Below are 21,476 nucleotides of genomic sequence, written 5' to 3'. Positions count from 1 at the left end.
ACATGGTAAGAGCATCCATCCACATAGACAGTGGGCATTCCCTCACACTTGTCCTCTTCAAAGACTTTGTGTGGGGAATGAAGGTATGCCTCCATGTTGTCCTTGATTTTTAGACTTTCGTCCTCGAGACAGTTTTCTCTGGCACAATCATGCAAGTCAGCCAGACCTTGCGCGAGGGGACTCTTCTTGTTTTGGCCATATCTGACCTCCACAGGAAAGCCTTGCATTGACAGAATCCAGGAAGTAATTCGGGAATTACTCATATTTCCGGCCCGGATTCTGTCACTTTGGAGATATTGCAGAGGCTGGTGTGGAGTCTCCACTATGATGTGTTCCCCCATGGATAAACGGGCGGTAATTCTTTAATGCCCACACCGTCGCCAGGAGTGCCTTCTCACAATCGTTGAATTTTTCCTCCACAGAGGATAAAGTTTTGCTCGCATAGGAGATTACTTTATTGACCTTGTCATGCTTTTGGTATAATACTGCCGTCAAGCACGTATTAGAGAACCCCGTCTCCAGGAAGAACGCCTTGTTTCTGATAGGGTAAGCTAGGCAAGGCGCTTGTGAGAGGCTTCTTTTGAGTTGTTTTACCGCCTCGGCTTGTTCTGGACCCCATTCCCACTTGACCCCCCCCTTCAGGAGATGAATCAGGGGTCTGGTGATCTCTGCGTAGCCCTCAATGAACTTTCTGCTGTAATTAGTCAGTCCAAGGAGGCTCCTTAGTTCCCGCAGAGTTGTGGGGTCTTTCAGTTTCTGAAGTGCTTCCACTTTCTTTTCCTGGGGACAGAGACCCTGAGGAGTAATCTCATGCCCCAAGAAATTAACACGGGTTCTACACCACTGTGCTTTCTGAAAGGAAAGTTTTGCTCCGGCGGCCCTCAACTGGGTCAGAACATAACGGATCTCCGCTATGTGTTCCTCCACAGATGAACTTTTGATGAGGACATCATCTACATAAGCCAGGTTACCCCTCGCACCCAGGTCGGGCATGGCCTTATGTAGGAAAATGTTGAATTCATTGCCGGAGTTGAGGTATCCGAAGGGAGTCCGGGTCCATGTGTACTGCTGGCCCCCAAAGGTAAAAGCCAGCTTGTATTGGTCCTCCCTACTGACCGGCACGGTCCAGTATCCATTGGTCAGGTCTATTGCAGTAAATACCTGTGACCCCTGGATCTGGGCCAGCCCTTGGTCAATGTAGGGCAGAGGCCATCGCGAAGTATGGACCCGTTTGTTGAGCTCCCTGAGGTCAGCGCAGAGTCTCCACTGGCCGTTTGGCTTCAATATTCCCAGCACCGGATTATTGAAGGTGCTGTGGACTGGACGGATTATTCCCCGGGACTCAAGTTTCTTAATTATTTCAGTAAGGGACTCCATTGATGCGAGAGGCAAGCGATATTGCTTCACAAACACTGGAGTCATGCCAGGGTCCGTGGGGATTGTTGTTGTGTGGATGTCAGTGCGACCACAGTCATATGAGTCTACCGCAAAGAGATAATGGAAATCCAAGAAAACTTGTTTCAACTTTTGCTTTTGTTCCAGAGTCATACAGGCATCAGCTAGGTTGACTCTCTCTTCCACCATCTGCCTGAAGCCTGGAAAGACTTCTGGTTTGGCTATTTCAGCGGCCTCCTCCAGCTGGGTGGAGAAGTCCCTGGTCAGAGTGCTGATTTGGACTGGAGGCTTCAGGTGGGAAAGGCAGCCCTCATGGACCTGGAAAATCACCTCATCCCTCCTGAAGTCACAAGTCACATCTTCCTTACCATAAGGGCAAGAAGTGTACACCAGGAAGTTCCCCCCATGCCGGGTAAAAATCCTGTCTGGTGTTGTATTGTCATCACTGTCACTGTCAAAGCAGTCCTTGGGGATTGGCCCTAACAGTTCATTACCTAAATCTATGGAAAAATGTCGGTCATCAACCGCCATTCCAATAATGGTGCCTGCGGCTAGAGTAATACTCTTTAAGTCGCTGTTATCCACCTCTATTGGAATGGTGTCATGTTCTATGTTGACTAATGGTGTTGGGTTTACCCCTAACCCTTGCTGTTGGCGAGAAGCATTTAGATGTATGTACGCATCAGGGTTTTGCAAATATTGTCCTCTTTTAGCTTTCACTTCCAGGGAGAATTGTCGGGTCCTTTCTGGGATGGTGACTTCCTCTTTGATCTGAATTTCAACTGCATAAGGTAGCAATTGAGCTGACCTAAATGCTTTTTCTGGATCATCAAAGCCCATGGGATTATCCGCTAATCGGGACCAAGCTTTGAAGTTTATTAGGTCCAAACTAATGGCAAAGCGATTGAGAATGTCACTGCCTAAGTAAAAGGCGGCAGTGACGTCTCGCACGACCCAACAATTATGGACTATGCTCTTGTTGCCAATGGAGATTTTGAGCATACACCTGCTTGGCAGGAGATGTTTGGAATTAGGCGCTTCCAGGTCCATTTCCCATTTGTCTATCAGTTTGAATGTGGGAATGGCTGGATCTTTTGGGAGTTGGCGAAACATGACTTCGCTGATGAAGCTCTTACCATTGTTCACGCACACTCGAGCGAGAACAGAGTCCTTCCCCTCATTTAACTGAACAGGGATGAACAACTGCTCTCCAATTTGCTGAATATCAGCCAGGCTCTGAGCTGATTTCACATCTTTCTGGACTATAGGAGTGGGAGTTTCTGATTGTGGATTAGTATAGAATCTCAGAGTGTTTCCTTCCAGTGTGGAATACCACCTTAAACTGGAAGGAAGGTTGATTTTCAGAAATAGAGAGGACCCCCCATCACCAGTCTGTTGTCCTACTGCTATTACTGTCACGTCTGGAATTTGGCTATTCTGGAAGTGAAATTCTACTTGGTCAGGTTTTTGTTCAACCATGTGGCAGGTGCCGTTTAAACTAACATGGTTGACACTCTGTTTTAATTTTATTGGTCGGCTAGTCTGGGTCCAGAGGACCTTGTTTACACAATCTATTAGATGTGACAACCTCCTCAGGAGGTCATTCCCCAGTAAACAAGGGGTGCCCTCTGGAGTCACAACTATGACCGGGTGTTTCAACTTGTGTCGCCCAATTTTAATGTCCAAGTCTGCAGTCCCCTCAACGGGAATTTCCTTCCCGTCAAAGTTCTGCAGTTGTCCAGGAAGAGAGGTGAGAGGAATTTGGTAATTCTCTCCCCTTCCTGCATTCAGTTCGTCAAAGGCCCTTCTGGACAGAAGGGTAGCTTGAGATCCAGTGTCCACCAGTGCCAGAATTGTACCCTGCCCCTGTACTTGTACCGGGGCATAGTACCTTCCCTCCTTCTCCTCAAGGGGGCACAGATAATGCACATTTTTGGACAACTGGTGGGCTAACTTTCTGGTTTTGGACATCGCTAGCGAAGAGATTTGGGCAGAATTCTGTGGAGAGCCTTGGGAATCTGAAAGAAAAAGTTGGCAACTGGAGATCAGAGCCATTGTGGGTTCCCCTGGCTCCGGTTCCGGGCCGCCCCCCCCTTTTTGGAGGCAGTCACCAGGATGGGTTTGAACCAGGGGATTTTCTTGCTGTTGGTTCTGGGATGAGATGGTGGGCGGCGGTAGCTCAGTCTCCACATCTCCCCAGTCTGGATTTGCATCCCTAGGGACCCATTTTTCTTTGGGAGGAGTTCCCCCCTCTCTGAAGGAGAAGATCCTTTTCCCAGGATCCTCTGAGGATCCCTCTCCCTCAAATTGGAAGATCTGTGCCTCCTCCTCAAACTGTGTCTGTTTGGGTCTTTTGTTTCTCCTACCCCCCCTCTGCTCCTTAGGAGGCAGACTTTCAGGGGCAAGAGATTTTGTTTCTGGTTCCTGGGTTTCCAGGGGCTGTTTACAAGTGAGGAAGGAAGCTTCCTCCAAGGCTTTACACCGCCCTTCCCCTTGTGCCTCCTCCCTGGGAACCGGTGAGTTATCGGGGTGCTGCCCCGTCATTGTTCTGGAGTACCAGGTCCAGAGTTGGGTGCGTTCTGCGCCGGCATGCCGATCTGAGGGTTCTGCTGAGCCCTCAGTATGTGACCCAGATCCCACGCCATGTTTTGAACCTGGCGCTCTAACTGGGAAACCCGCTCAGGCTGATACGGGGCCCTGTTTTCTCCCCTGGGCTGATCCCAGGAAGGGTAGCTATCCCTTCTTTGGTAGTACCCCTGGTTGGGAAGATTTTGATACCCCTCCACCCTTGGCCTCCCCTCTCCCGGATTCGGTTGTCTGGGCTCAGGGAATTGGGGAAAGAAGGGTGGAGGATTTTGGGGCTGGAAGTTGGGTGGATACCTGGGGAAGAAGTTCTGCCCAGGGTTTGGAGAATTTCTGCCATCCTGTGAGAAGTTGGGAGGGAAGTTCTCTGGGTTAGGTGCTTGGCTGGATCCCCCCCTTGGGCTGGAGGAGTCCACACATAACCCAGGATGGGTCTGTTTCCCTTGTACCGGGGGCTTACATAATCAGGAGAGCGAGGGACCCCATTTGTGGGGCTGCCTCCCTGGCTCCCTGTCTGTAACTGGCCCGAGGACCTTCTGGGCCTAGCATTATTAGGTGCAGGTAGGTTTTTAGGCCCCCCCATCTCCAACTCTAAAACGGGGGTGACCTTTACCTCTGCCACCTCGGCAGCAGCAGGGGTGTTGTTGGCTTTGGGGTTTTTGGGCGCATTATTTTTATTTTCTATTGGCTTCTGCACCTCATAGATCCGGGTCGCCTGTTCAATGACCCAGTCTAAAGATCTTTTCTCGTGAAAATCCCTCACGAGCTGGGTCATTATGTATTTGGGCAAGGCATGGAAAAACGTATTAATAAATTCTCTGCTATCCGTGCGCACCCTTCTTGTGGTCTGTGCAAAAGCACGTTTCAGTTCTTGCACAAACTCTTGTGGGGCCTGATCCTCCCCACACTGCAAATTGTAGGCTGCCTTGCGAGCCTCCTGGGGATTTCTGTGAACAGAAAAATGTTTTAATATCGCGCCCTATAGGTGGACCACCTGGAATGATTTTGGTCCTCCAGCCCTGCAAAGAAACTGGAGTACTCTGGGGAGAATGTCCACTTTACATATTGGATACAGCTTTGGCTGTCCTTCAAATGAAAAGTCTCCATCATTTGCTCATAGAGCTCCAAGTGTTCCCAAACAGAGTACTTGGCGTTCTTATGATAAGGCATGATGACACTCCTGATTGCCTTAATCTGTTTCAATGGGTCCTTAATCAAGGCCCTTTTTGCCTTATTGGCCTTTTTGGTTCGGGTAACCCTTGTCCATTCATCTTCTGACTCAGAGGCACTGCTCCCAGAGGTTCCCGTCTGTTCTTCCAGGTTTTCCCAGATTCTGCGAGCCTGGGAATGGCTGGCAGAATGTGGGGACCTGGTCTCCTGTGTCCTGTACCGCTCAGAGGAGTCTTCAGATCCCTCCTTGCTGCCAGGATTTGATGGGTACCCCCCCCACTGACCTAACTGGGCAGAGGTTTTCAGGATGCCCTTAATGGGCCTACTCACCTGGGGTTCCCCATCAAATTGCACTATGCTTGGGTGCCCATACCCGGATGCCCGCCCCTCCATTCCTGGGTGGTTCTGGCCTATGAGCCCCATGCTTCTGGCTGGATAGTAATCTGCCATCCCTGTGGCCCTGTGCTCATGTGCGCCAGGGGACATGGGGGTGGCAGAGTCCAGGGACTGAGAGAAATAAAGGCCTCTGGTACTAGGGCTCCTGAGGTTATGCTCAGGAGTTTCTCTTTCCCAGCGAACCACATCTCTATCCGCCCCTGGTCCCTGTTGCAATGCAAGAGAATGCGCCTTCAGTTCCTCAGTTAAGGCCTTACTAGACTCTATCAGTCTCTCCTGCATCGCTACCTGTTGTTGGAGTCTATCATTGTGCTGGCAGAGAGCCTCATTCTCTCTCTGCGTTTCCTGATTGGTCCTGGAGCACTGGGCAAGTCTTTGCTGCAGGAGGGTTACCTCCTGAGCTGTGTCCCTATTGGCCTGCTCCTGTCTTGCCAGAGCATCCTCCACCCTCCTGGTGTGCTCTAGCAAGTCCCGGTGTTCTTTTTGGAGGTCACCCAGTCCCTGGTGGGCCAGGTGATTTTCTTCCATTTTTCTCCTTAAGTGGCAGACTTCCTGGCCTAAGGTGTCCCTTTCCTGACCAAGAGCTTGAATTTGTGACGCCAGGTCGTCCCTTTGCCTTTGGAAGGCACCAGCTTTCTGGCGCTCCTGATCAAACTCTGCCTGGGTATCCAGGTCTTTCCTGATCAGTTTATTGCTCTCCTCTTTCTCTCTGTCTAGTTGGATTTGCAGGGTGGCTACCTGCTCTGTGCATGCCCTGTTGAAATTGATCTGTTGCTCCAGCTTTTTCTGGCTCTGCAGTAGGGAGTCCAAACTGTCTTGGCGTTCCTTCTGCAAAGCCAGAATTCTGGTATCCTGGTCTGTCTTTTCCTGTTGCAGTATATCCATGTCCTCTTTTATTTTAATGATATACTGCCTACTATCATTTTCTGACTCCTGGCTCCCCTGCAGCCTCTGCTCAGAAGAGACCAGGTCAGATTGGACCTTTTCTAACGCCATCTGTCGCTTATTCGCCAGATCTTGGCTTTCAGTACATTTATCCTGCATGTCTCCCATATATAGGTACAGGTATGCCGCTATCCTAACCATCTTGTCTTGTTCATCCTTAGCTTTAGGAGCCATGTATAGTTCACTCAGGGCCACATGTAGGGGACCCTGATCTCCCCATTTATCTGACCCTGTTTCAGTGACCTGTTGCGTGATGGCCTGCAACCAGACCATGCGGTCCTGGTGAGTCCACTCACCTCTCACAAATAACTTATGTAAGAAGTGCTCTCTGGCTATTTTCATGTCTACTAAGGTCGTCATTCTAGAGATTGGTCTCTGTCCTGACTTACAGAAGTTTGTATTTTATTTTATTTTTGCAAAACAGACCTTTTCCTTAGAGCGTTCCTTTGAGGAGTGCTTTACAGCGTAACACAGCGTGTGATCCGACCGGATATGTGTATCTGGTCAGCTGGCACGCTGTATTACTCTGCACAAGTGATAAATCTAATCCAAACGTCCGGCACGAGCCCCCAATTTGTAAGAGGATTCAATTCAACACTACAGCTAAGTCAATGCCTAGTCTGGGATACTGAATGGAAACCCTTATTGATATATCTTTATGTCCAGTTCATGCGTTCTGGATGACTACCCCTATATAACACCCCTCTCTTTGAATAACCCTGACCCCACTGAGCCAAGAAGTAGTTCTGTTTTGCAAGTTAAAAGGTTTATTTGATAATTTAAACAATAGATATTTATATCACACTTTATAATAATTTAATAATTGAATATCACACCTAATCTGAGCAGTAACCAATAATGGATAGTCTGGCACTAGCACACTTCTTTATAATCAATGATGAGTGGTTATAGGATGGATAAGATAGCAACAATACTTTATGGTTTCAAATGGATGCAAGGTGGAATGAAAATGCAGTACAGAAAATACTCAATATGCGTTCAACAAAACAATGTAATCACTTTTCTCTGGCAATCCCCTCCCCCCTTTATGCAATGCAAGGAAATGGAAGGGAAGCACACAGTTCTCAGAAATGCAATCAACTGTAATTCAGTTCACCCCAGCAAGCTTAGACTACAGAAGTTGGAAACACAGGCCCAAAATGCTTTTATATGTGCTGGCAATGAAGTGAAAAATATGCTAAAATGCTTTTAATTCCCTCTAGAGGTTCAGGGTGAGTGGTATCAAGTTAATATTAGTCCAGGCTCACTTTAGCAAGGATCTAGGAGTAACTAGCAGGTTAAACGAATTTTTGGCAACTGAAAGCAAGAAAACTGCTGTTTTCACACGTTGAGAAATTTGCAAATCGCAGCAAATTCGTGAGTGCGTTTTTCGCGATTGCGGCAAAAGTATCGGGGGTAGGAATGCGGTTCTAGGTTCGGAGGAAAGCTAAGATTCTAAGCTTTCGGAGGAAAGTTAAACCAAGTTCGATTAAATAAAGGTAGTTTTTCGGATTTGGAATGTTAAAATTCAAAGTGACAAGTGCAGCTTGCAACTAGAAAATGACAGGTGACAGCTTTACAAATGACAGGTGACAGTTAGGAGGCAGTTTTACTTAGATTAAAATAGCTTGGATTAGATTATTTTAACTAAGAGATTGGTTCTGCACAGTTCTGCTAGGTACTCACACTATATTCTTGAATTAAATGGGCCTCGCCACGGATCTGGTCAGGTTTTAGACTGGACTCTGGTCTGGTCTCTGCACTTCACAGTGATCTGGGTCAGCTCTCTGGTTCTGCTAACATTGGTCTGGTCTGGGTCTCTGGTTCTGATCAGGTCTGTGGGTCCGGATACAGCGGTCTCCGGTTCAGCTGGTCTCTCTCTGGATACAACACTGCTCTCTGGCAAATGGCAAGGGTTCTTGCAAAGAATTCAAACAGCTCGCCTGGCTGTGATAGTGGCAATGATTTTAGGCCTGCTAAGGAGGGATTTAGCTTGTAGTTGACCTCTCTGCTACAAATTCTGAAGTAAAGTCTTGGTCTCTGAAGGTGGATAGATTGAAGTCTCTATGTTGGCTCTCTGAAGGTTGATGGAGGTAAAGTACGGATTTTCCCGGCAGAGCGTCCCGCAGCAAATGGATTTGAAGGTCCCTATCAGTCCTGACTGTCTGCTTTTATGTGTTTTGAAAATGGGTGTGTGTGCAGCATCACTAGGCTCTACCCCTCTCCACTTGTCATTGGCCACTTCATCCTCTTCCCCTTGATTGGGGGAATGAAATGAAGTGTCATCATGATGAGGTCTTTTTATGATACAGAGAACCCACCCCTGTCAAATTACACACAATCTATATTTTGACCCAAAAGACATATTTGCACAGGTACACATTTGTTTAAAATTACATGCACCCATCACATATCACAGGAGGTATACCCTGTCCAAATCCGCTCTTCCTGGGAGCTTGCATTCAGAAATGGCAACATATTTCACTTTTTAATCAGGTTACCAATATCAGACATTACCCCAAATTTATACACATGCGCGCAATGAGTGTGGACATTACTTGATGAAGTGTCAGATTTTTAACATGCATACATTTTAAGTAATACCCTCTTAACTGCTAGCTTGCCCCCAGATCATGCCACCGGTTCTAAAAACCTCTTAAAATGTGGGCAGAAAAATCACAAGAATTCTGGTATCATTTAAATAATTATGACAAGTCCGTACTATGAGTTATTCATCTTTTTCTAAAACCCATATTCTGGCTACAGGGGTGTGTCTTTTCAGGTCACATGGTACAGAAACCAGTTTTTCCACTTTCTTCAAGCTCAGCCTCTGTCTCCAGTTTCTCCCCCTCCCAGTTTCTGCCAAGAGGAAGCCATTTTTATTACCCCTGCAATAAACCATCTGCCTGGGCCCTGGAAGGCCCATTGTTCAAGAGGAAGCCATTTATGGCCCCCATAATAAAACATTTGCCTGAGTCAGGACAGGGCTTTGTTCAATTTCCTGCAGAGCCCAGGTAATTCAATCAGAGAAGTGTCATATCCCTTTTGGTGGGAGCAGCAAAATGCAGGTCGGCCTGGGAACACAGCTGTTGTGCAAGTCTCATCTCCTGTCGGGGGTAGCTGGTGGGCAGAATTCAGTTCCTTAAGCCAGGTTTCAGATAAAATGTCACTTTTTGTTACCCAGTTTTCTGCATTCAAATAAAACTACCAATTTTACATATGCAGCTAGAATGCTGATTCTAAGTTTAAAACTATGACATTTAAACAATTGCAACCTATGTGACACTCAAAAGTAGGTCACTCATTTCTTTTAAACATTTAGATTTTTAGTGTCTTTCAGTCCAAATTTACTTAAACTGTTGAAATCCACAGCTCAGCCAGTCTTGTTATAAACCTTCAAGTCACTTCAGAATATAACTTTAGATTGTATCCACCTCTCAGTAAGTCTTTCTTTGGCCTGCCTTGGGTTCATCTATTCAGTTTTACACAAAAAAAGAAAAAAAAGCCTGGTGTTGTTTTAAAATGCCAGCTTTCTGATAGTGGTGAGTGCTGGTACTGCACCCATTTTTGGGATTTAAGAAAATGAATTCCCCACAATTCTAGGTTGCTTTTGGCAATCAGCATTGCAATTCCCAATGGTTTCAGACTACTGTGTGGGTAGTCCAATGGTGGTTTTAGGCAGTGCCCTTCTGTGCCCATAACATCGGCAAAAATGGGTGGCAGCCTATTCTTCATGCATTTCCCTGTACATTTTCTGGGAAGCTCTGGCCATCATGATGTTTTCCATGTCAGTACTGCACAGTTTTGAGGTAGGGCTTGGATGCGTGGGTAAGAACATCCCACAAGTTTTCCCATTCCTGTTGGGGATGGGAATTTACAGTTCAGCTGCCGCCTGTGATATAAGTCGAGGTAGCCGATAGGCCTGCTGATTCTATCGGCTACCTATCGGCATCCTGGCAATGAGGGCCAAAGACTTGGCTGCAGGCAATTCATGGGAAAAGTTACGTGGCTAAGATTTGCGACACTTGGCCCCAAGACTACAGAAACTCTTGCCATGTAACACAAAATGGCTCATAGTGGCATTCCCCTATACATGCCGCTGTTACAGATATTTAGATGTAACCTGCGCGCATCGTTTATACTTAGCCAACAATGTTATAGTAGAATATGTTCTCTTGGCATATGTTTATTTGTCCTCTGCCCGTCTTCAATTGGGAAACATAAGTTAAATTCAATGTCCATATTTACATTCAGGATATGTGCACTTCTCATTGTGTACGTCAGAGTCCCCCCAGTTTTTTTGTCAGGACTCAACCCCTTCTTCATTTCTGGGTCTTCTATGGTCCATGGCTGTGTGTGTGCAGTATGTGGTGCTGTTCAGCCAGGACTCAGTTTGCGACTTAAGAAATGTCAGTGAGTCTGTGTTTTCTTGAGTGCCTCCCGCAGGTGAGAGTCCATCTTCCCTACATTGGGAATGCAGATGGTAACGTGGGGGAGTTTTGGCGCATTACACAATTTTCAGAGGCTTCTGCAGGACATCAGTTTACATTATAAGAAGCTGTCGAACAAGTGTGTTTCAGGCTAGATGCATGATCTTTTGCTCAACCACTGAATGATGAAACATTGAGGTTGCCTTGTTGGAATTCGAACATCTGATGTGAAGGTCACACTCTTCTATTGCACAAGTGCAGTCGCCTGATCACCTATTTAATGAGGTAAATAATTTGGAACTGGATGGAGTAGAAAAGACAGACTCACCCAATGCCATGTTTTATTTGACAGTTGTGTCCTAGCTGAAAAGTTATTGCAGCGTATTTGGTCTCTTGCTTATAAATTCATAAGCGAGTACTATTCAATCAGATTATAGTGGCGATAAGTGTCCATGTAGCTTTGGTTTCTTGGCTCTAAGCCACGTGCGAGTTTCCCTCTTCACAGCTTTCCACAGCTCAGCAACATTACTTGCCAGACATTTCCTCAGTGCCGTGCACTCACTGACTGCAAGCTGTGCGTGCCTGCCCCAGTCTGTGCAATTTGATCTCTCAGCAGTTGCAGTCACATGTGGGCCACACAGGCACATTTGCAACAGCAATGCTACTACCTGATTGCCTCACCGGAACAGCGCTGGTTGTCCTGGCCTCGCTCCCTGAAGTATGCGTGCATTGTACACTATTGTGTGCTTGCATATCTTCATTTTTAAGCTGTTGTACAAGTGTTAGCAGGTGTACACTCTCCTCGTCTCCTCAAGGATCCCGGTGCACGCTTAAGGAATTCATGCGCACACATGTTTCTTTTCAGGCGCCGCAGTTATATGCCCAGGTACTCGCACCATTTTGCAGCTGCTGCCATCAGTAGTCAGTTAGTACTAATATGGTAGCCTCCAGCAAATGACTTTCCCATGCCTACAGAAAAGCCCAAACGTTTGGCATTGTCAATGCTTGTTACCGTGTGTGGTCGTCTAAATAGCTGTTAATAGCAATCGGTTACTTCAATCCATCTTCTTAGCTCGCTATCATAGGTAGAAAGCATTGGTTTAGCATTGCAAACATTTTCACCCAGTAGCACTTGGGCATTCAGAAGGGGCTACTTGACCAAATGAATCCCTTTGTTTCTCACTGCCCAGCCCTTAGCCACATACACACTGCCCTGCACGCATAGTGCCCACGGAGCACACGCAAACACTGCCCCTATACATACAGATTGGCCTCCACACACGTTTCCCCTACACACCCGCTTCCCAAATAGTTGACCCCATGCATTGCCTACACACTGCACACACCCCACACTTCACACACACATACACTCCATGCACATAAACCATCATACTGAGATATACCTGCACACAGAGCATAATCCAACAAACTGCACATGCACAAACAGCCTCTCCCATCTACGGCACACACACCAACCCAGTGCAGTCGTGTTGCTGCTGTCTTAGTGTAGCTTCAGTTCGTCACTCATGTTCCTACCACCTAATTAAACAAGCTTGGTATTGGCTGGGTGCTCGGTAGCACCAGTGCATGTGGAAGACTAACACACATTGGCAGCTATAGGGAATATAGGTGACAGTTTGAAGAAAATCTCCATCAATAGCGTGAGTACCTAGACCGTTGACGCCAATCCTTGCCCATGCTCTAAGTAGAGTACCTGGCCAATTCACGGCAATCCTTAGCCATGGAGTGAGTACTTTGACATTGGATGTACATTTCTGGTGCTGATGTGAGTTCCGTGGCAATATCCTACAATGATGTGAGCACCGGGGCATTTCATGGCGGCACATAGAAAAGAGCTGTGTACCTGGGCATTTCGGGCCAATCTCTGGTGATGATGGAAGCTCTGGACACACGTGCCTCAAAGACGAGTGTGTTCATGATCATACAGACACGGAAGTAGGAGGATTAAGTATTGATGTATTTAAGGTAGTTTCATCTTGGGCAAAATCAGCCAAGTAACTCTATATCTCAGGGTCAGGATGGTGTCTCCTTAAGTTTCTTCCCGTGAACAATATAGGAACAATTATGTAACACAATCACAGTGTGCCGTCTCCTTATATTTCCAACAATAACAAATGTTTCTGCGCATAACACAAGTCTCTGGATAAAGTAAAACTCTTCTCAATAATAATCAGGTTTGACTTTCTCTATTCCTCAATCCAGGTCCTCTCCCCATAGTATTTTGTCAATTCTCAGACACTCACAGTCTGAGGGTGGGGTGTGGTTTAAATGTCCCCAAACGTTTTACTTCTGGTTTCATTGATTCAGGTTCTCCTCTTGGTCATCTATGCTGGGCTGTCCGTTGCGTCTGCTGATGCCCTCTCCCTTTGTGGCTCAGGGTCCTAGCTCTAAACCCCAACAACCCGTTCTTCTGTGCCTCCTCAAAGGTTCGCAACAACGTTGCCCCTAAGGGAACCGCTTCTTTCTTTATCTTCCCCTCTCTGCTTCCATCCTTCTCGCCCCTCCATGACGGACTGCCATGCTCCTGTACCTCCACTCCCCCTCAGCTTTCTCTGGTCTGGCTGGTATTGTGCCAGCTCCTTTCCTTTAGCATGCCACTCTACCCAGCTGCTGAAGTATCCTCTACACTCCTCCTAACAGCTCTCCTCCTTGCATCCTCTAATGTCCCTACCAAGCGCCTTCTTAGGCCTCTCCCCTTCGCTTCCTTGGATGGTTCTCTGAACCCACTTATGTCACCTCTCCTCGTGTCCTCTGATGTCCCTCTCAAGCTCCTCTAAATCTCTCCCTACTGCTTCTTTACAATTGTTTTCTTTTTTATTTCTCCCCACCTTATTCTGGTCTCTCCCATCCTCTTCCTTGATATGCTCCTGCTCGGCACCCACTCTGTCACCTCCAACCTCCTCGCTGTATCTCTTTTTTCCTCTCCTCCTTTGATATTTTCTGAATCCCCCTTGCTACGGCTGATGTTCCTTCTCTCCTCTGCCACACTCTTCAGCTGCTGCGCCTTTCTCTCCACCTCATCGATCATCCTACCCTGCCTGCGCGGAGAAGACCTACTCCAGCAGTTCTTTACTGCGTGCGGCTTCTACCAGTTCAGATTGTGCATGCAGTTCTGACAATCCAAGGTTCTTTGGCAGGTGATGAGTGTCATGTGGTGTGGGCTTGTCTTGCTGTATTTCGATTGCCAGAAATGTCTTTTCTGTGCTATGGGCCCCATATAACAATGCCATCTTTGCTGTTAGGGTCTAAGGACATCTTTCACAACAGGCTCAAGGCAACAACCCACAGGTTGGGGGTAGCCTGTCAGAGCTTTCTTTGGTGGTTAAGGGACCTGCTGAACCCAGATTGATAACTACCCGAGGCCAACTACATAAGAAGTGGTGCCTCCTTCAGGGGTTCCACTCCGATTAGGAGCTTCACTCAAAGGGGTACAGACATGTCATATGTCCCTGCGATGAACCCTGCCAGCTTACTGGGGCATGGTGGCATATACCAGGAGATTCTCCCTGCACTGCTCCCAGGGCCAGCACAGCTTAGTGGGCAACAGCGCCGACCTCCTTTGGCCTTTCCACTTTTTACCCCAAGGGTAGGACAGGTGACTTTTCTACAGATGCCAACAGTTGCCAAACATTCTGGGCCGTAGATGTATGATAGTAATACGCATTAAATGCATATACAAGGTCTTTACAAAATCCCAAACTATTGGCTCTGCCAATACTTGCTCTTATTCTCCTGCCGTCACAGATCCTTCTGTAGTTACTTAGGTACTGGGCATCTTTTTGGAGATGTTCGGTGACTAATCCTTCACACCTTGTCCCAAGTGTCCATAGTGTAGGATCAGATTTAAGTTTTAGCGCGTTTTGCTGCATCTCTATAGAGCTCCATTATAGCATCTCATGAAACATCCCATCAGAATAACAGGACATCTTGCTTTTTAGAGTCTGCAGACTGTTGATTTCCTGCATGCTGATGTTTGATCTAGGGGTGTCTGATTATGAATTTCCGATGTAATGTATTCACTGATCGAAGTGAGCGGGAACGGTTGGGAGCGGTGTTCCACTACTTTTATTTTTTTCTGTTTACCATTCCTCTACTTTTTACGGCCATATTCACCATTCCATGTAGAGGATTTGGGTGTCTAGTCAAAGGATCGAATCTAAAGGGTCGACAGGTCAAAGGATCGACACCAAAGGGTCGACAGGTCAAAGGATCGAATTTTTTTTTAAAATTATATATATTTTTTTTAGGTTTTCATTTAGGGAAAAAAAAGTGTTTTTTAGCAAAAAAAAGGGGGTTGGGGAGGACCCCCCCCAAAAAAACAAAACAAAAATTTGGTCCTTTGACCTGTCGACACTTTGGTGTCGATCCTTTGACCTGTCGACCCTTTAGATTCGATCCTTTGACTGGCAACCGAGGATTTGTCCATTCATGTCGCTGTGAAAGGGTAAAAGTGTAATAGGAGCCTTAGTTACTAGTGTCTTAGACTGTTGCAGTGCACCGGCTGCAACACATTGACACATGTTGCACTATGATTCCACCTACCCTCTCCCCTTCCGAGACCACAGTTCCACTACTTTTTTTTATACACTTCTACCACTGATTGTATTAGACTAGAGTGCCCTTTGGGGCTTTCCAGAAGTTTGTTAGGATTTCACCATCAATATCTGCATACAAATGGTCTGTCTGTGTTTTCACCATTCTGGATTTCTAGGGATAGTTCTGTGTGCCTCTAGTAAGCCACTTAAACACTATGATCATGGCGATCACAAGAGGAGATCAGAAATGCTTGACTCAATGGCATGTCCTAGGCTCTACATCTGAGAAGGTGGCAGAGGGGGCAGAGTGCGCGATTTCACAAACCTCAGCCTTGATCACTAGACTTGAGCCTTCGGCTGTTTTGCATGAGTTGCAGCGTTGACATGACTCTCCACATTGATTGCTGTGGAGGAGTAGCCAACACGAATGCGAACATCAAGTAAAAAGGCCGACCCTGTGTCAGGCAAGTATGTTTGAATGTGGATGCAGTGCTGTCCTCTAATCATCACTTTGAGTACAGCAGGCGTGAGTGGAAATGTGGTCTGCTCCAAAAAGTGACACATATTGATATCTCAAAGAACCTTAACAAAAAGGACAGCACGAGGTGGCTGCAGATGAGCATATGCAAGCAACCAGTTTGGCCTTTTCTGCTTGGGCAGTCGGTTACTTTTCCCAACCCATCTTACCAGACGAAGGAGATGCAGATGGTTATCCGGCGGATGTTGCGAGTGCGCACCAGATCGATAACCGAGTACGAAGATGTTGAGGCAGCTGTTTCTTTTAGTAAGTCAATTTTCAGGCTCTGTAAAGAAAGAAAGATTTGTGACGTGGGTTCAGTTCCAAGCCATGCGTGGCATTAACATGAACCATGATCGACAGCTGGTGCCAGCAATCAGGTAAACTTTGTAACACTGAAGTCAACATTTTGAGTTGCAATGTGATCTAACTTTGGAAAATTGCTTTGGGAGCCCTATCGCGAAACCCGTCAGAAGATGGCTTGATTTCTTTGGATCTCCCTCAAAGTCAAAATTTCTCTTCAACCAATGCCATCTCGTCCAGGATAAGGTGCAGGGCCACCTCTTCCCCCCTTTACTACACACATCTGGCATACATAGCAGCTGTTAAGACTTGATCCAAACCCTTCGATCTGCAATCTGAGAGGTTTTGAATAAGCACTAAACAGTACACTAGTAGCAGTGAAGAAGAACCTTTTGGTTGTAAAAGGAGACTTTGCTGGCAGACTCAGGTTACACAGGGCTGCCGGCTCCTAATTCTTGGGTGATAAAAACAATATTCGATAGTGTGGGTTTTTTACTTACATTTTTTTTTTTGTGATTTCTTGCTGCTTTCGACGCCAGGTTTCAAATAAAAAAAAACAGCTGCTTTCTACGCCAGATGGGAATCATTCAAATCCAATTATATGTAATGGGGGGGGGTACACTTCATCCTAGTAGAAAGGGGCAAAGAGCCAGCGACAGCCACACCGAACCACTTTTCGTTAAACACCAAATATAAACCGCCCACAATGTAACCCTAACAGTCTAGTATGTTCACCAAGTTAGGTTAAAAGTAATCAGCACAAATAACCCTTGAAATTGACAGTAATTTAAAGTGTACTCGTGTTAACACAGTTTCTATTTTATATTTGCCATTCAAAGCTCACAAAGCAACACAAATTATATTTTACTGCACAGTTTAAACCTGCAATACATGCTTATAAAACATTCCAAAATACACATCTGCATCATCACTTCCGAATAATACTTCAAATTCGCACATTGCAAATCAAAGGTCTGCATAAACCAGCAAAAAATGCATTGTCTCCATTTTACCAGTCCCTTCTCCTTAAAAACATTCCCAACCTCCCAGTTTCCTTGGAATTTAAATTCAAGCACCCAAGGCCTCCATACTTCACACAAACCACCTCAAACGACACAGGGCCTCATTACAAGTTCGCTGGTACATGGTAAAAGTGCTGGTAATACCGTTTACCAGCAATTCTACTGGTCCTGCAAAGTCTGAGCTTGCCGGAACAGAGTTGCCGGAATTACCCAGCACCAATATCACCAAATCCAGAATGACTGGCATCAGTAATACCGGCAATGACAATACCAGCAACGCCAGAATTCTGCACCGGTAATACCAGCACAATGGTATCAACGGCATATCACGAGATTGGATATTCCGGTAATACCGGCAGATTTGTTCAGGTAATACTGGCAAAACTAAGGCGGATATAACATCACCTCAGAGCAGCAGGTAAATGGACACAGATGAAGGAAATAAGGCCACAGGTGCACCCAATCTACTAAGGTACAACCTATGCACACAGGACCACACCTACCCCAAAAACACTTCCCAACACAACCATGCTGTCACTCATTGCTACAAACATGGAGCTGGAGTTGCTACATGGCAATCTACAGCTGCAGGGTTTGGGGGACCAGCAGAGGTAACAGGAGACCAGGGAAAGAAGGAGCAGGATGAGGAGGAGGATGATGGTGATGCAGGTAGAGAGGCAGAGGCTTGCGTTGATCCCTCGTTCAAGGGCCACACCCTGGACCCTCACTGACAGTCAGATATTAACCCTGTATCGCCTAAACAGGGAGATCATACTTGACCTCCTGACACATATCCAGGAGGACATTGAGAACATAATTGGCACCAGGACAGCCACACCACCACTGCTAATGCTGGTGTCGCTTCTGCATGTCCTGGCCAGTGGCACGTTCCAGTACTCTGTGAGCCAGCTGCACAGCATTTTGCAGCCTGCATTCTGCAGAGTGCTAGTGCAGGTCCTGGAGGCCCTCCTGCACCATGTGGGCCAGCACATCGCTCTCCCCACCACCCAGACACAGTTCAACAGTTCAACGCCACCATAGTCCTCTTCTATGCAATTGCGGGTATGTCTAATGTGGTGGCAGCATTGGACTGCACGCATGTTCAGCTGGTGGCCCCCCATGCCTCAGAGGAGATCTATAGGAACCAGAAGCAGTTCCTTTCCCTCAATGTCCAGGACACCTGTAACACCGACCTGACCATCACGCACTGCTGTGCCCGATTGCCAGGATCAACCCATGATGCAATGGTCCTTCGGAACAGCCCGCTGCCGGCCTACAATCACAGAGGACAAAGGACCTGGATGTTGGGGGAGTAGATGTGCAATACCATCTACCTAGCAGAATGGGGGAGGGGAGGGCACAACAATGTCACAAATGCATGTCATGCGAACACCCTTCATATGCACAACCTACCAGTGCACCCCTCCTTTCACAGGCCACAACACACAGAAGTATCACATGACCGGAGATTTAGCAGTCACTGAACAGGCCATTTCCAACCCAGCAGGACATCCACACAGAATACACTACAGGTACCAGAATGCAACACCCCCTGGGCAGTGCAAAACGCATGCAAGGACTATAACGTGAACCAGTGTGGCACAATGGTACATGGGACCTGCATGCACATATGATATGATATGATATGATAAGACATGATATGGCATTTAAAATGCGCCTATACACAAGTGTTTCAAGGCGCGATGAGGCAAGGGAGGGGAAACAGAGGGAAGACAGAGACAGCGATCCTACTAGGCCAGGTAACATTGAGATCGCACAAGTGCAGGGGATTGGGGAAGGGGAAAAGTGCGGGGGTAAAGGGGAGGGGGAAGTGCAGTACATAGGTACATACTTACCATTGAGATTCTGCCAGCCGCAGGAAACACCACTGATGTGCATCATTATTCACACCAGTGTCCTTACCCCTTGTAGGTGACTCTGGATACCTGCTGCTTCCATGGCTGATGACCCCTATGAGGAATCCCCAGACGCTGCAAGACGTGGCATACAACAGGGCTTTTGTGAGGACCTGGGTAAGCATTGAGCAGGTTTTTGGGCTCTTGAAGGCACGTTCAAGATGCCTACAATGGTCTGGGAGTGCGCTCATGTACAGGCCAGAGAAGGTGGGGCAGGTAGTCTTGGCCTGTGCAATCTTGCACAACATCTGCATCAGGCACAACATACCCCTACCCCCAGATCTGGAAGTTCCTCCACCAGAGGGTGATGATGATGCATTGTCAGTCGGGCCATGCACATGTGCATAGAAGCCAGGGATGGGTGCATTGCCTGGCAAGAACTGATTGAGAATTTATTTTACTATCCCCTCCACTCTGTACACCCCTTACACCTTTGAAGGCATCATGCACCATCACAGTAAACACTTGATAGGAAAGAAGGAATGTCCAGTCAGTGATGCAGGTGACAGCTACGTATTAACTAACAACATAAATCCACACAAGCCCTACACCCCCTGCGACTCCCCAAACACCACCCACCAAGTATTCCCCTCCTCCCCATCAAAAAACAAAAGCCTACCCGCCCCAAAGCTCCCACCCCCCACCAAACACACCCAGGGAAGCACCCAGTCATTGTACATCCACTTCCGGCCCCTCCTTGGCATGGGGCCCTTTGCAGACTCCATTAGGGCCCAGAGTGGCAGGGAGTGGCACCTTGAGCTACCATGCAGGGAGCTCTGGATTGTAGCAACCAATGATGTTGGGTCAGACCCCTAGCCCTGCATGTGCTCCAGGGTCAAATGTAGGGCATGGCTCATGGCCTCGGCTGTGGCAGAGCCACCAGGGGCAGCCTCCACCAGGCCCCCACCCATGTCTACCACCATGGCACTCCTCAATTGCATGCAGGCATGCATCAAGTGAATGGTTGCTGGGCTGTAGCAGTGGAGGGGGGCTGTGAGGTGTTGTAGAGCTGAACAGGATGTTGGGTAGGGGGTGCCATCCTCGTCCTCCTCCTCCTCCTTCTCATCTGTGGTGTGCCTGTCATGATGGCCTAGTGGCTGCTGTTCCTCTGGTAGTATGGAGGGCACAGTAGGGACAGTGGGGACACTGACCACGGGTGTCGTGATTGCAGCAGTGTGGTCAATTACTGTGACTGACATGTGTTGGACATGTTCCCTTGCCCATTTGGTGTGTCTTTGCCTGGGGATGCATGTATTTGTACTCAACATTTGCTTTTACATGGGGATTGTTGTACTTACTACCATCACCTTGGGTCCCAGCTCTATGCCCTCCATGTGCATGATGGATTTGCACATGTCCTCTCAGGGCATGAGGTTCAGGGGTGCCACCGTCCCCCCTCCTGTGGCAGCAGATTCCCTCCTGTGTGTGGCTAGGAGGTTGCGAACCCTTTGGTGCACGTCGTCCCATCGCTTGGGTCCCTTAGTTGCAAGTCGTCCCATCGCTTGTGGCAGTGCCTCAGCATTTCGGGGACAGTCACCACGGCCGTGACCCTATCTGCCACCTTTGACCAGATTGTATTATATTTATTTGTTTATTTATTGTTTGCTTGTTAGGTGCTTATACAGGAAGTAAATCCAGTTTCAATGCACCCACAGGGCAACAGGGAGGAGGCAAGGGGATGTGAAACAATTAAAATGCATACAAAATATTAAATACAGTGTGGGGGGGAGAACAAACCTACTATGCCTTGTGAGTGTTCAGAACGTGCAAGTGCAGAAGGGAGAGGGAACAGGATAGGTGCTGGAGTGTTCATGGGTGAGAAACAGGTCAAGTGCAATGAAAGGTAAGTGCGAGCCTCTGTGGTGGAGGGTGAGCCAAGGGAAGTGCTGAGGATAGACAGAAGCTGGAGGAGATTTGGTGTAGGAGGTCAGGGCCCAGAAAATGTATGAGGGCCCTGAAAACCAAACAAGCAACTGTGTGATTAGCAGAGGAGAGGGGGGTAAAAATGAAAGTCTTGAGGAGCTTCCGGAACCTAAGAAAGTCCTGCTCAAGACAAAGAGGGAGGGGGAGGCTGTTCCAAAGAAGGGATCCAGCTGAGGAAAGCGATCGACCTCCTGCCCTCTGTTTAGTGAAACCCTTTACACACAAAAAGTTGATGCCAGAGGAGCGCAGGCGTCTAGAGGGGGAATATTTAGTAAGAGGGAGCTGCAGATAGTGTGGTTCCCAGCCCCAGACAGCCTTGT

The 21,476-nt window shown here is 47.4% G+C and overlaps 1 protein-coding gene across 1 annotated transcript in view; it reads right to left on the bottom strand.

Moving 5' to 3' along the window:
• The window catches only part of LOC138567113 (solute carrier family 22 member 6-A-like), a 303,311-nt gene that overhangs the window by 85,504 nt on the left and 196,331 nt on the right, over nt 1-21,476 (bottom strand). The window contains exon 6 of the mRNA XM_069644996.1: nt 16,163-16,278. Coding sequence (XP_069501097.1) covers nt 16,163-16,278 — 116 coding nt within the window. The remainder of the gene's footprint in view (nt 1-16,162; nt 16,279-21,476) is intronic.

This window comes from Ambystoma mexicanum, chromosome 2p, assembly GCF_040938575.1.
Source record: "Ambystoma mexicanum isolate Mex_15411 chromosome 2p, UKY_AmexF1_1, whole genome shotgun sequence".
NCBI classification, from domain to species: Eukaryota; Metazoa; Chordata; class Amphibia; order Caudata; family Ambystomatidae; genus Ambystoma; species Ambystoma mexicanum.
This window is presented reverse-complemented; position numbering and strand designations above follow the sequence as displayed.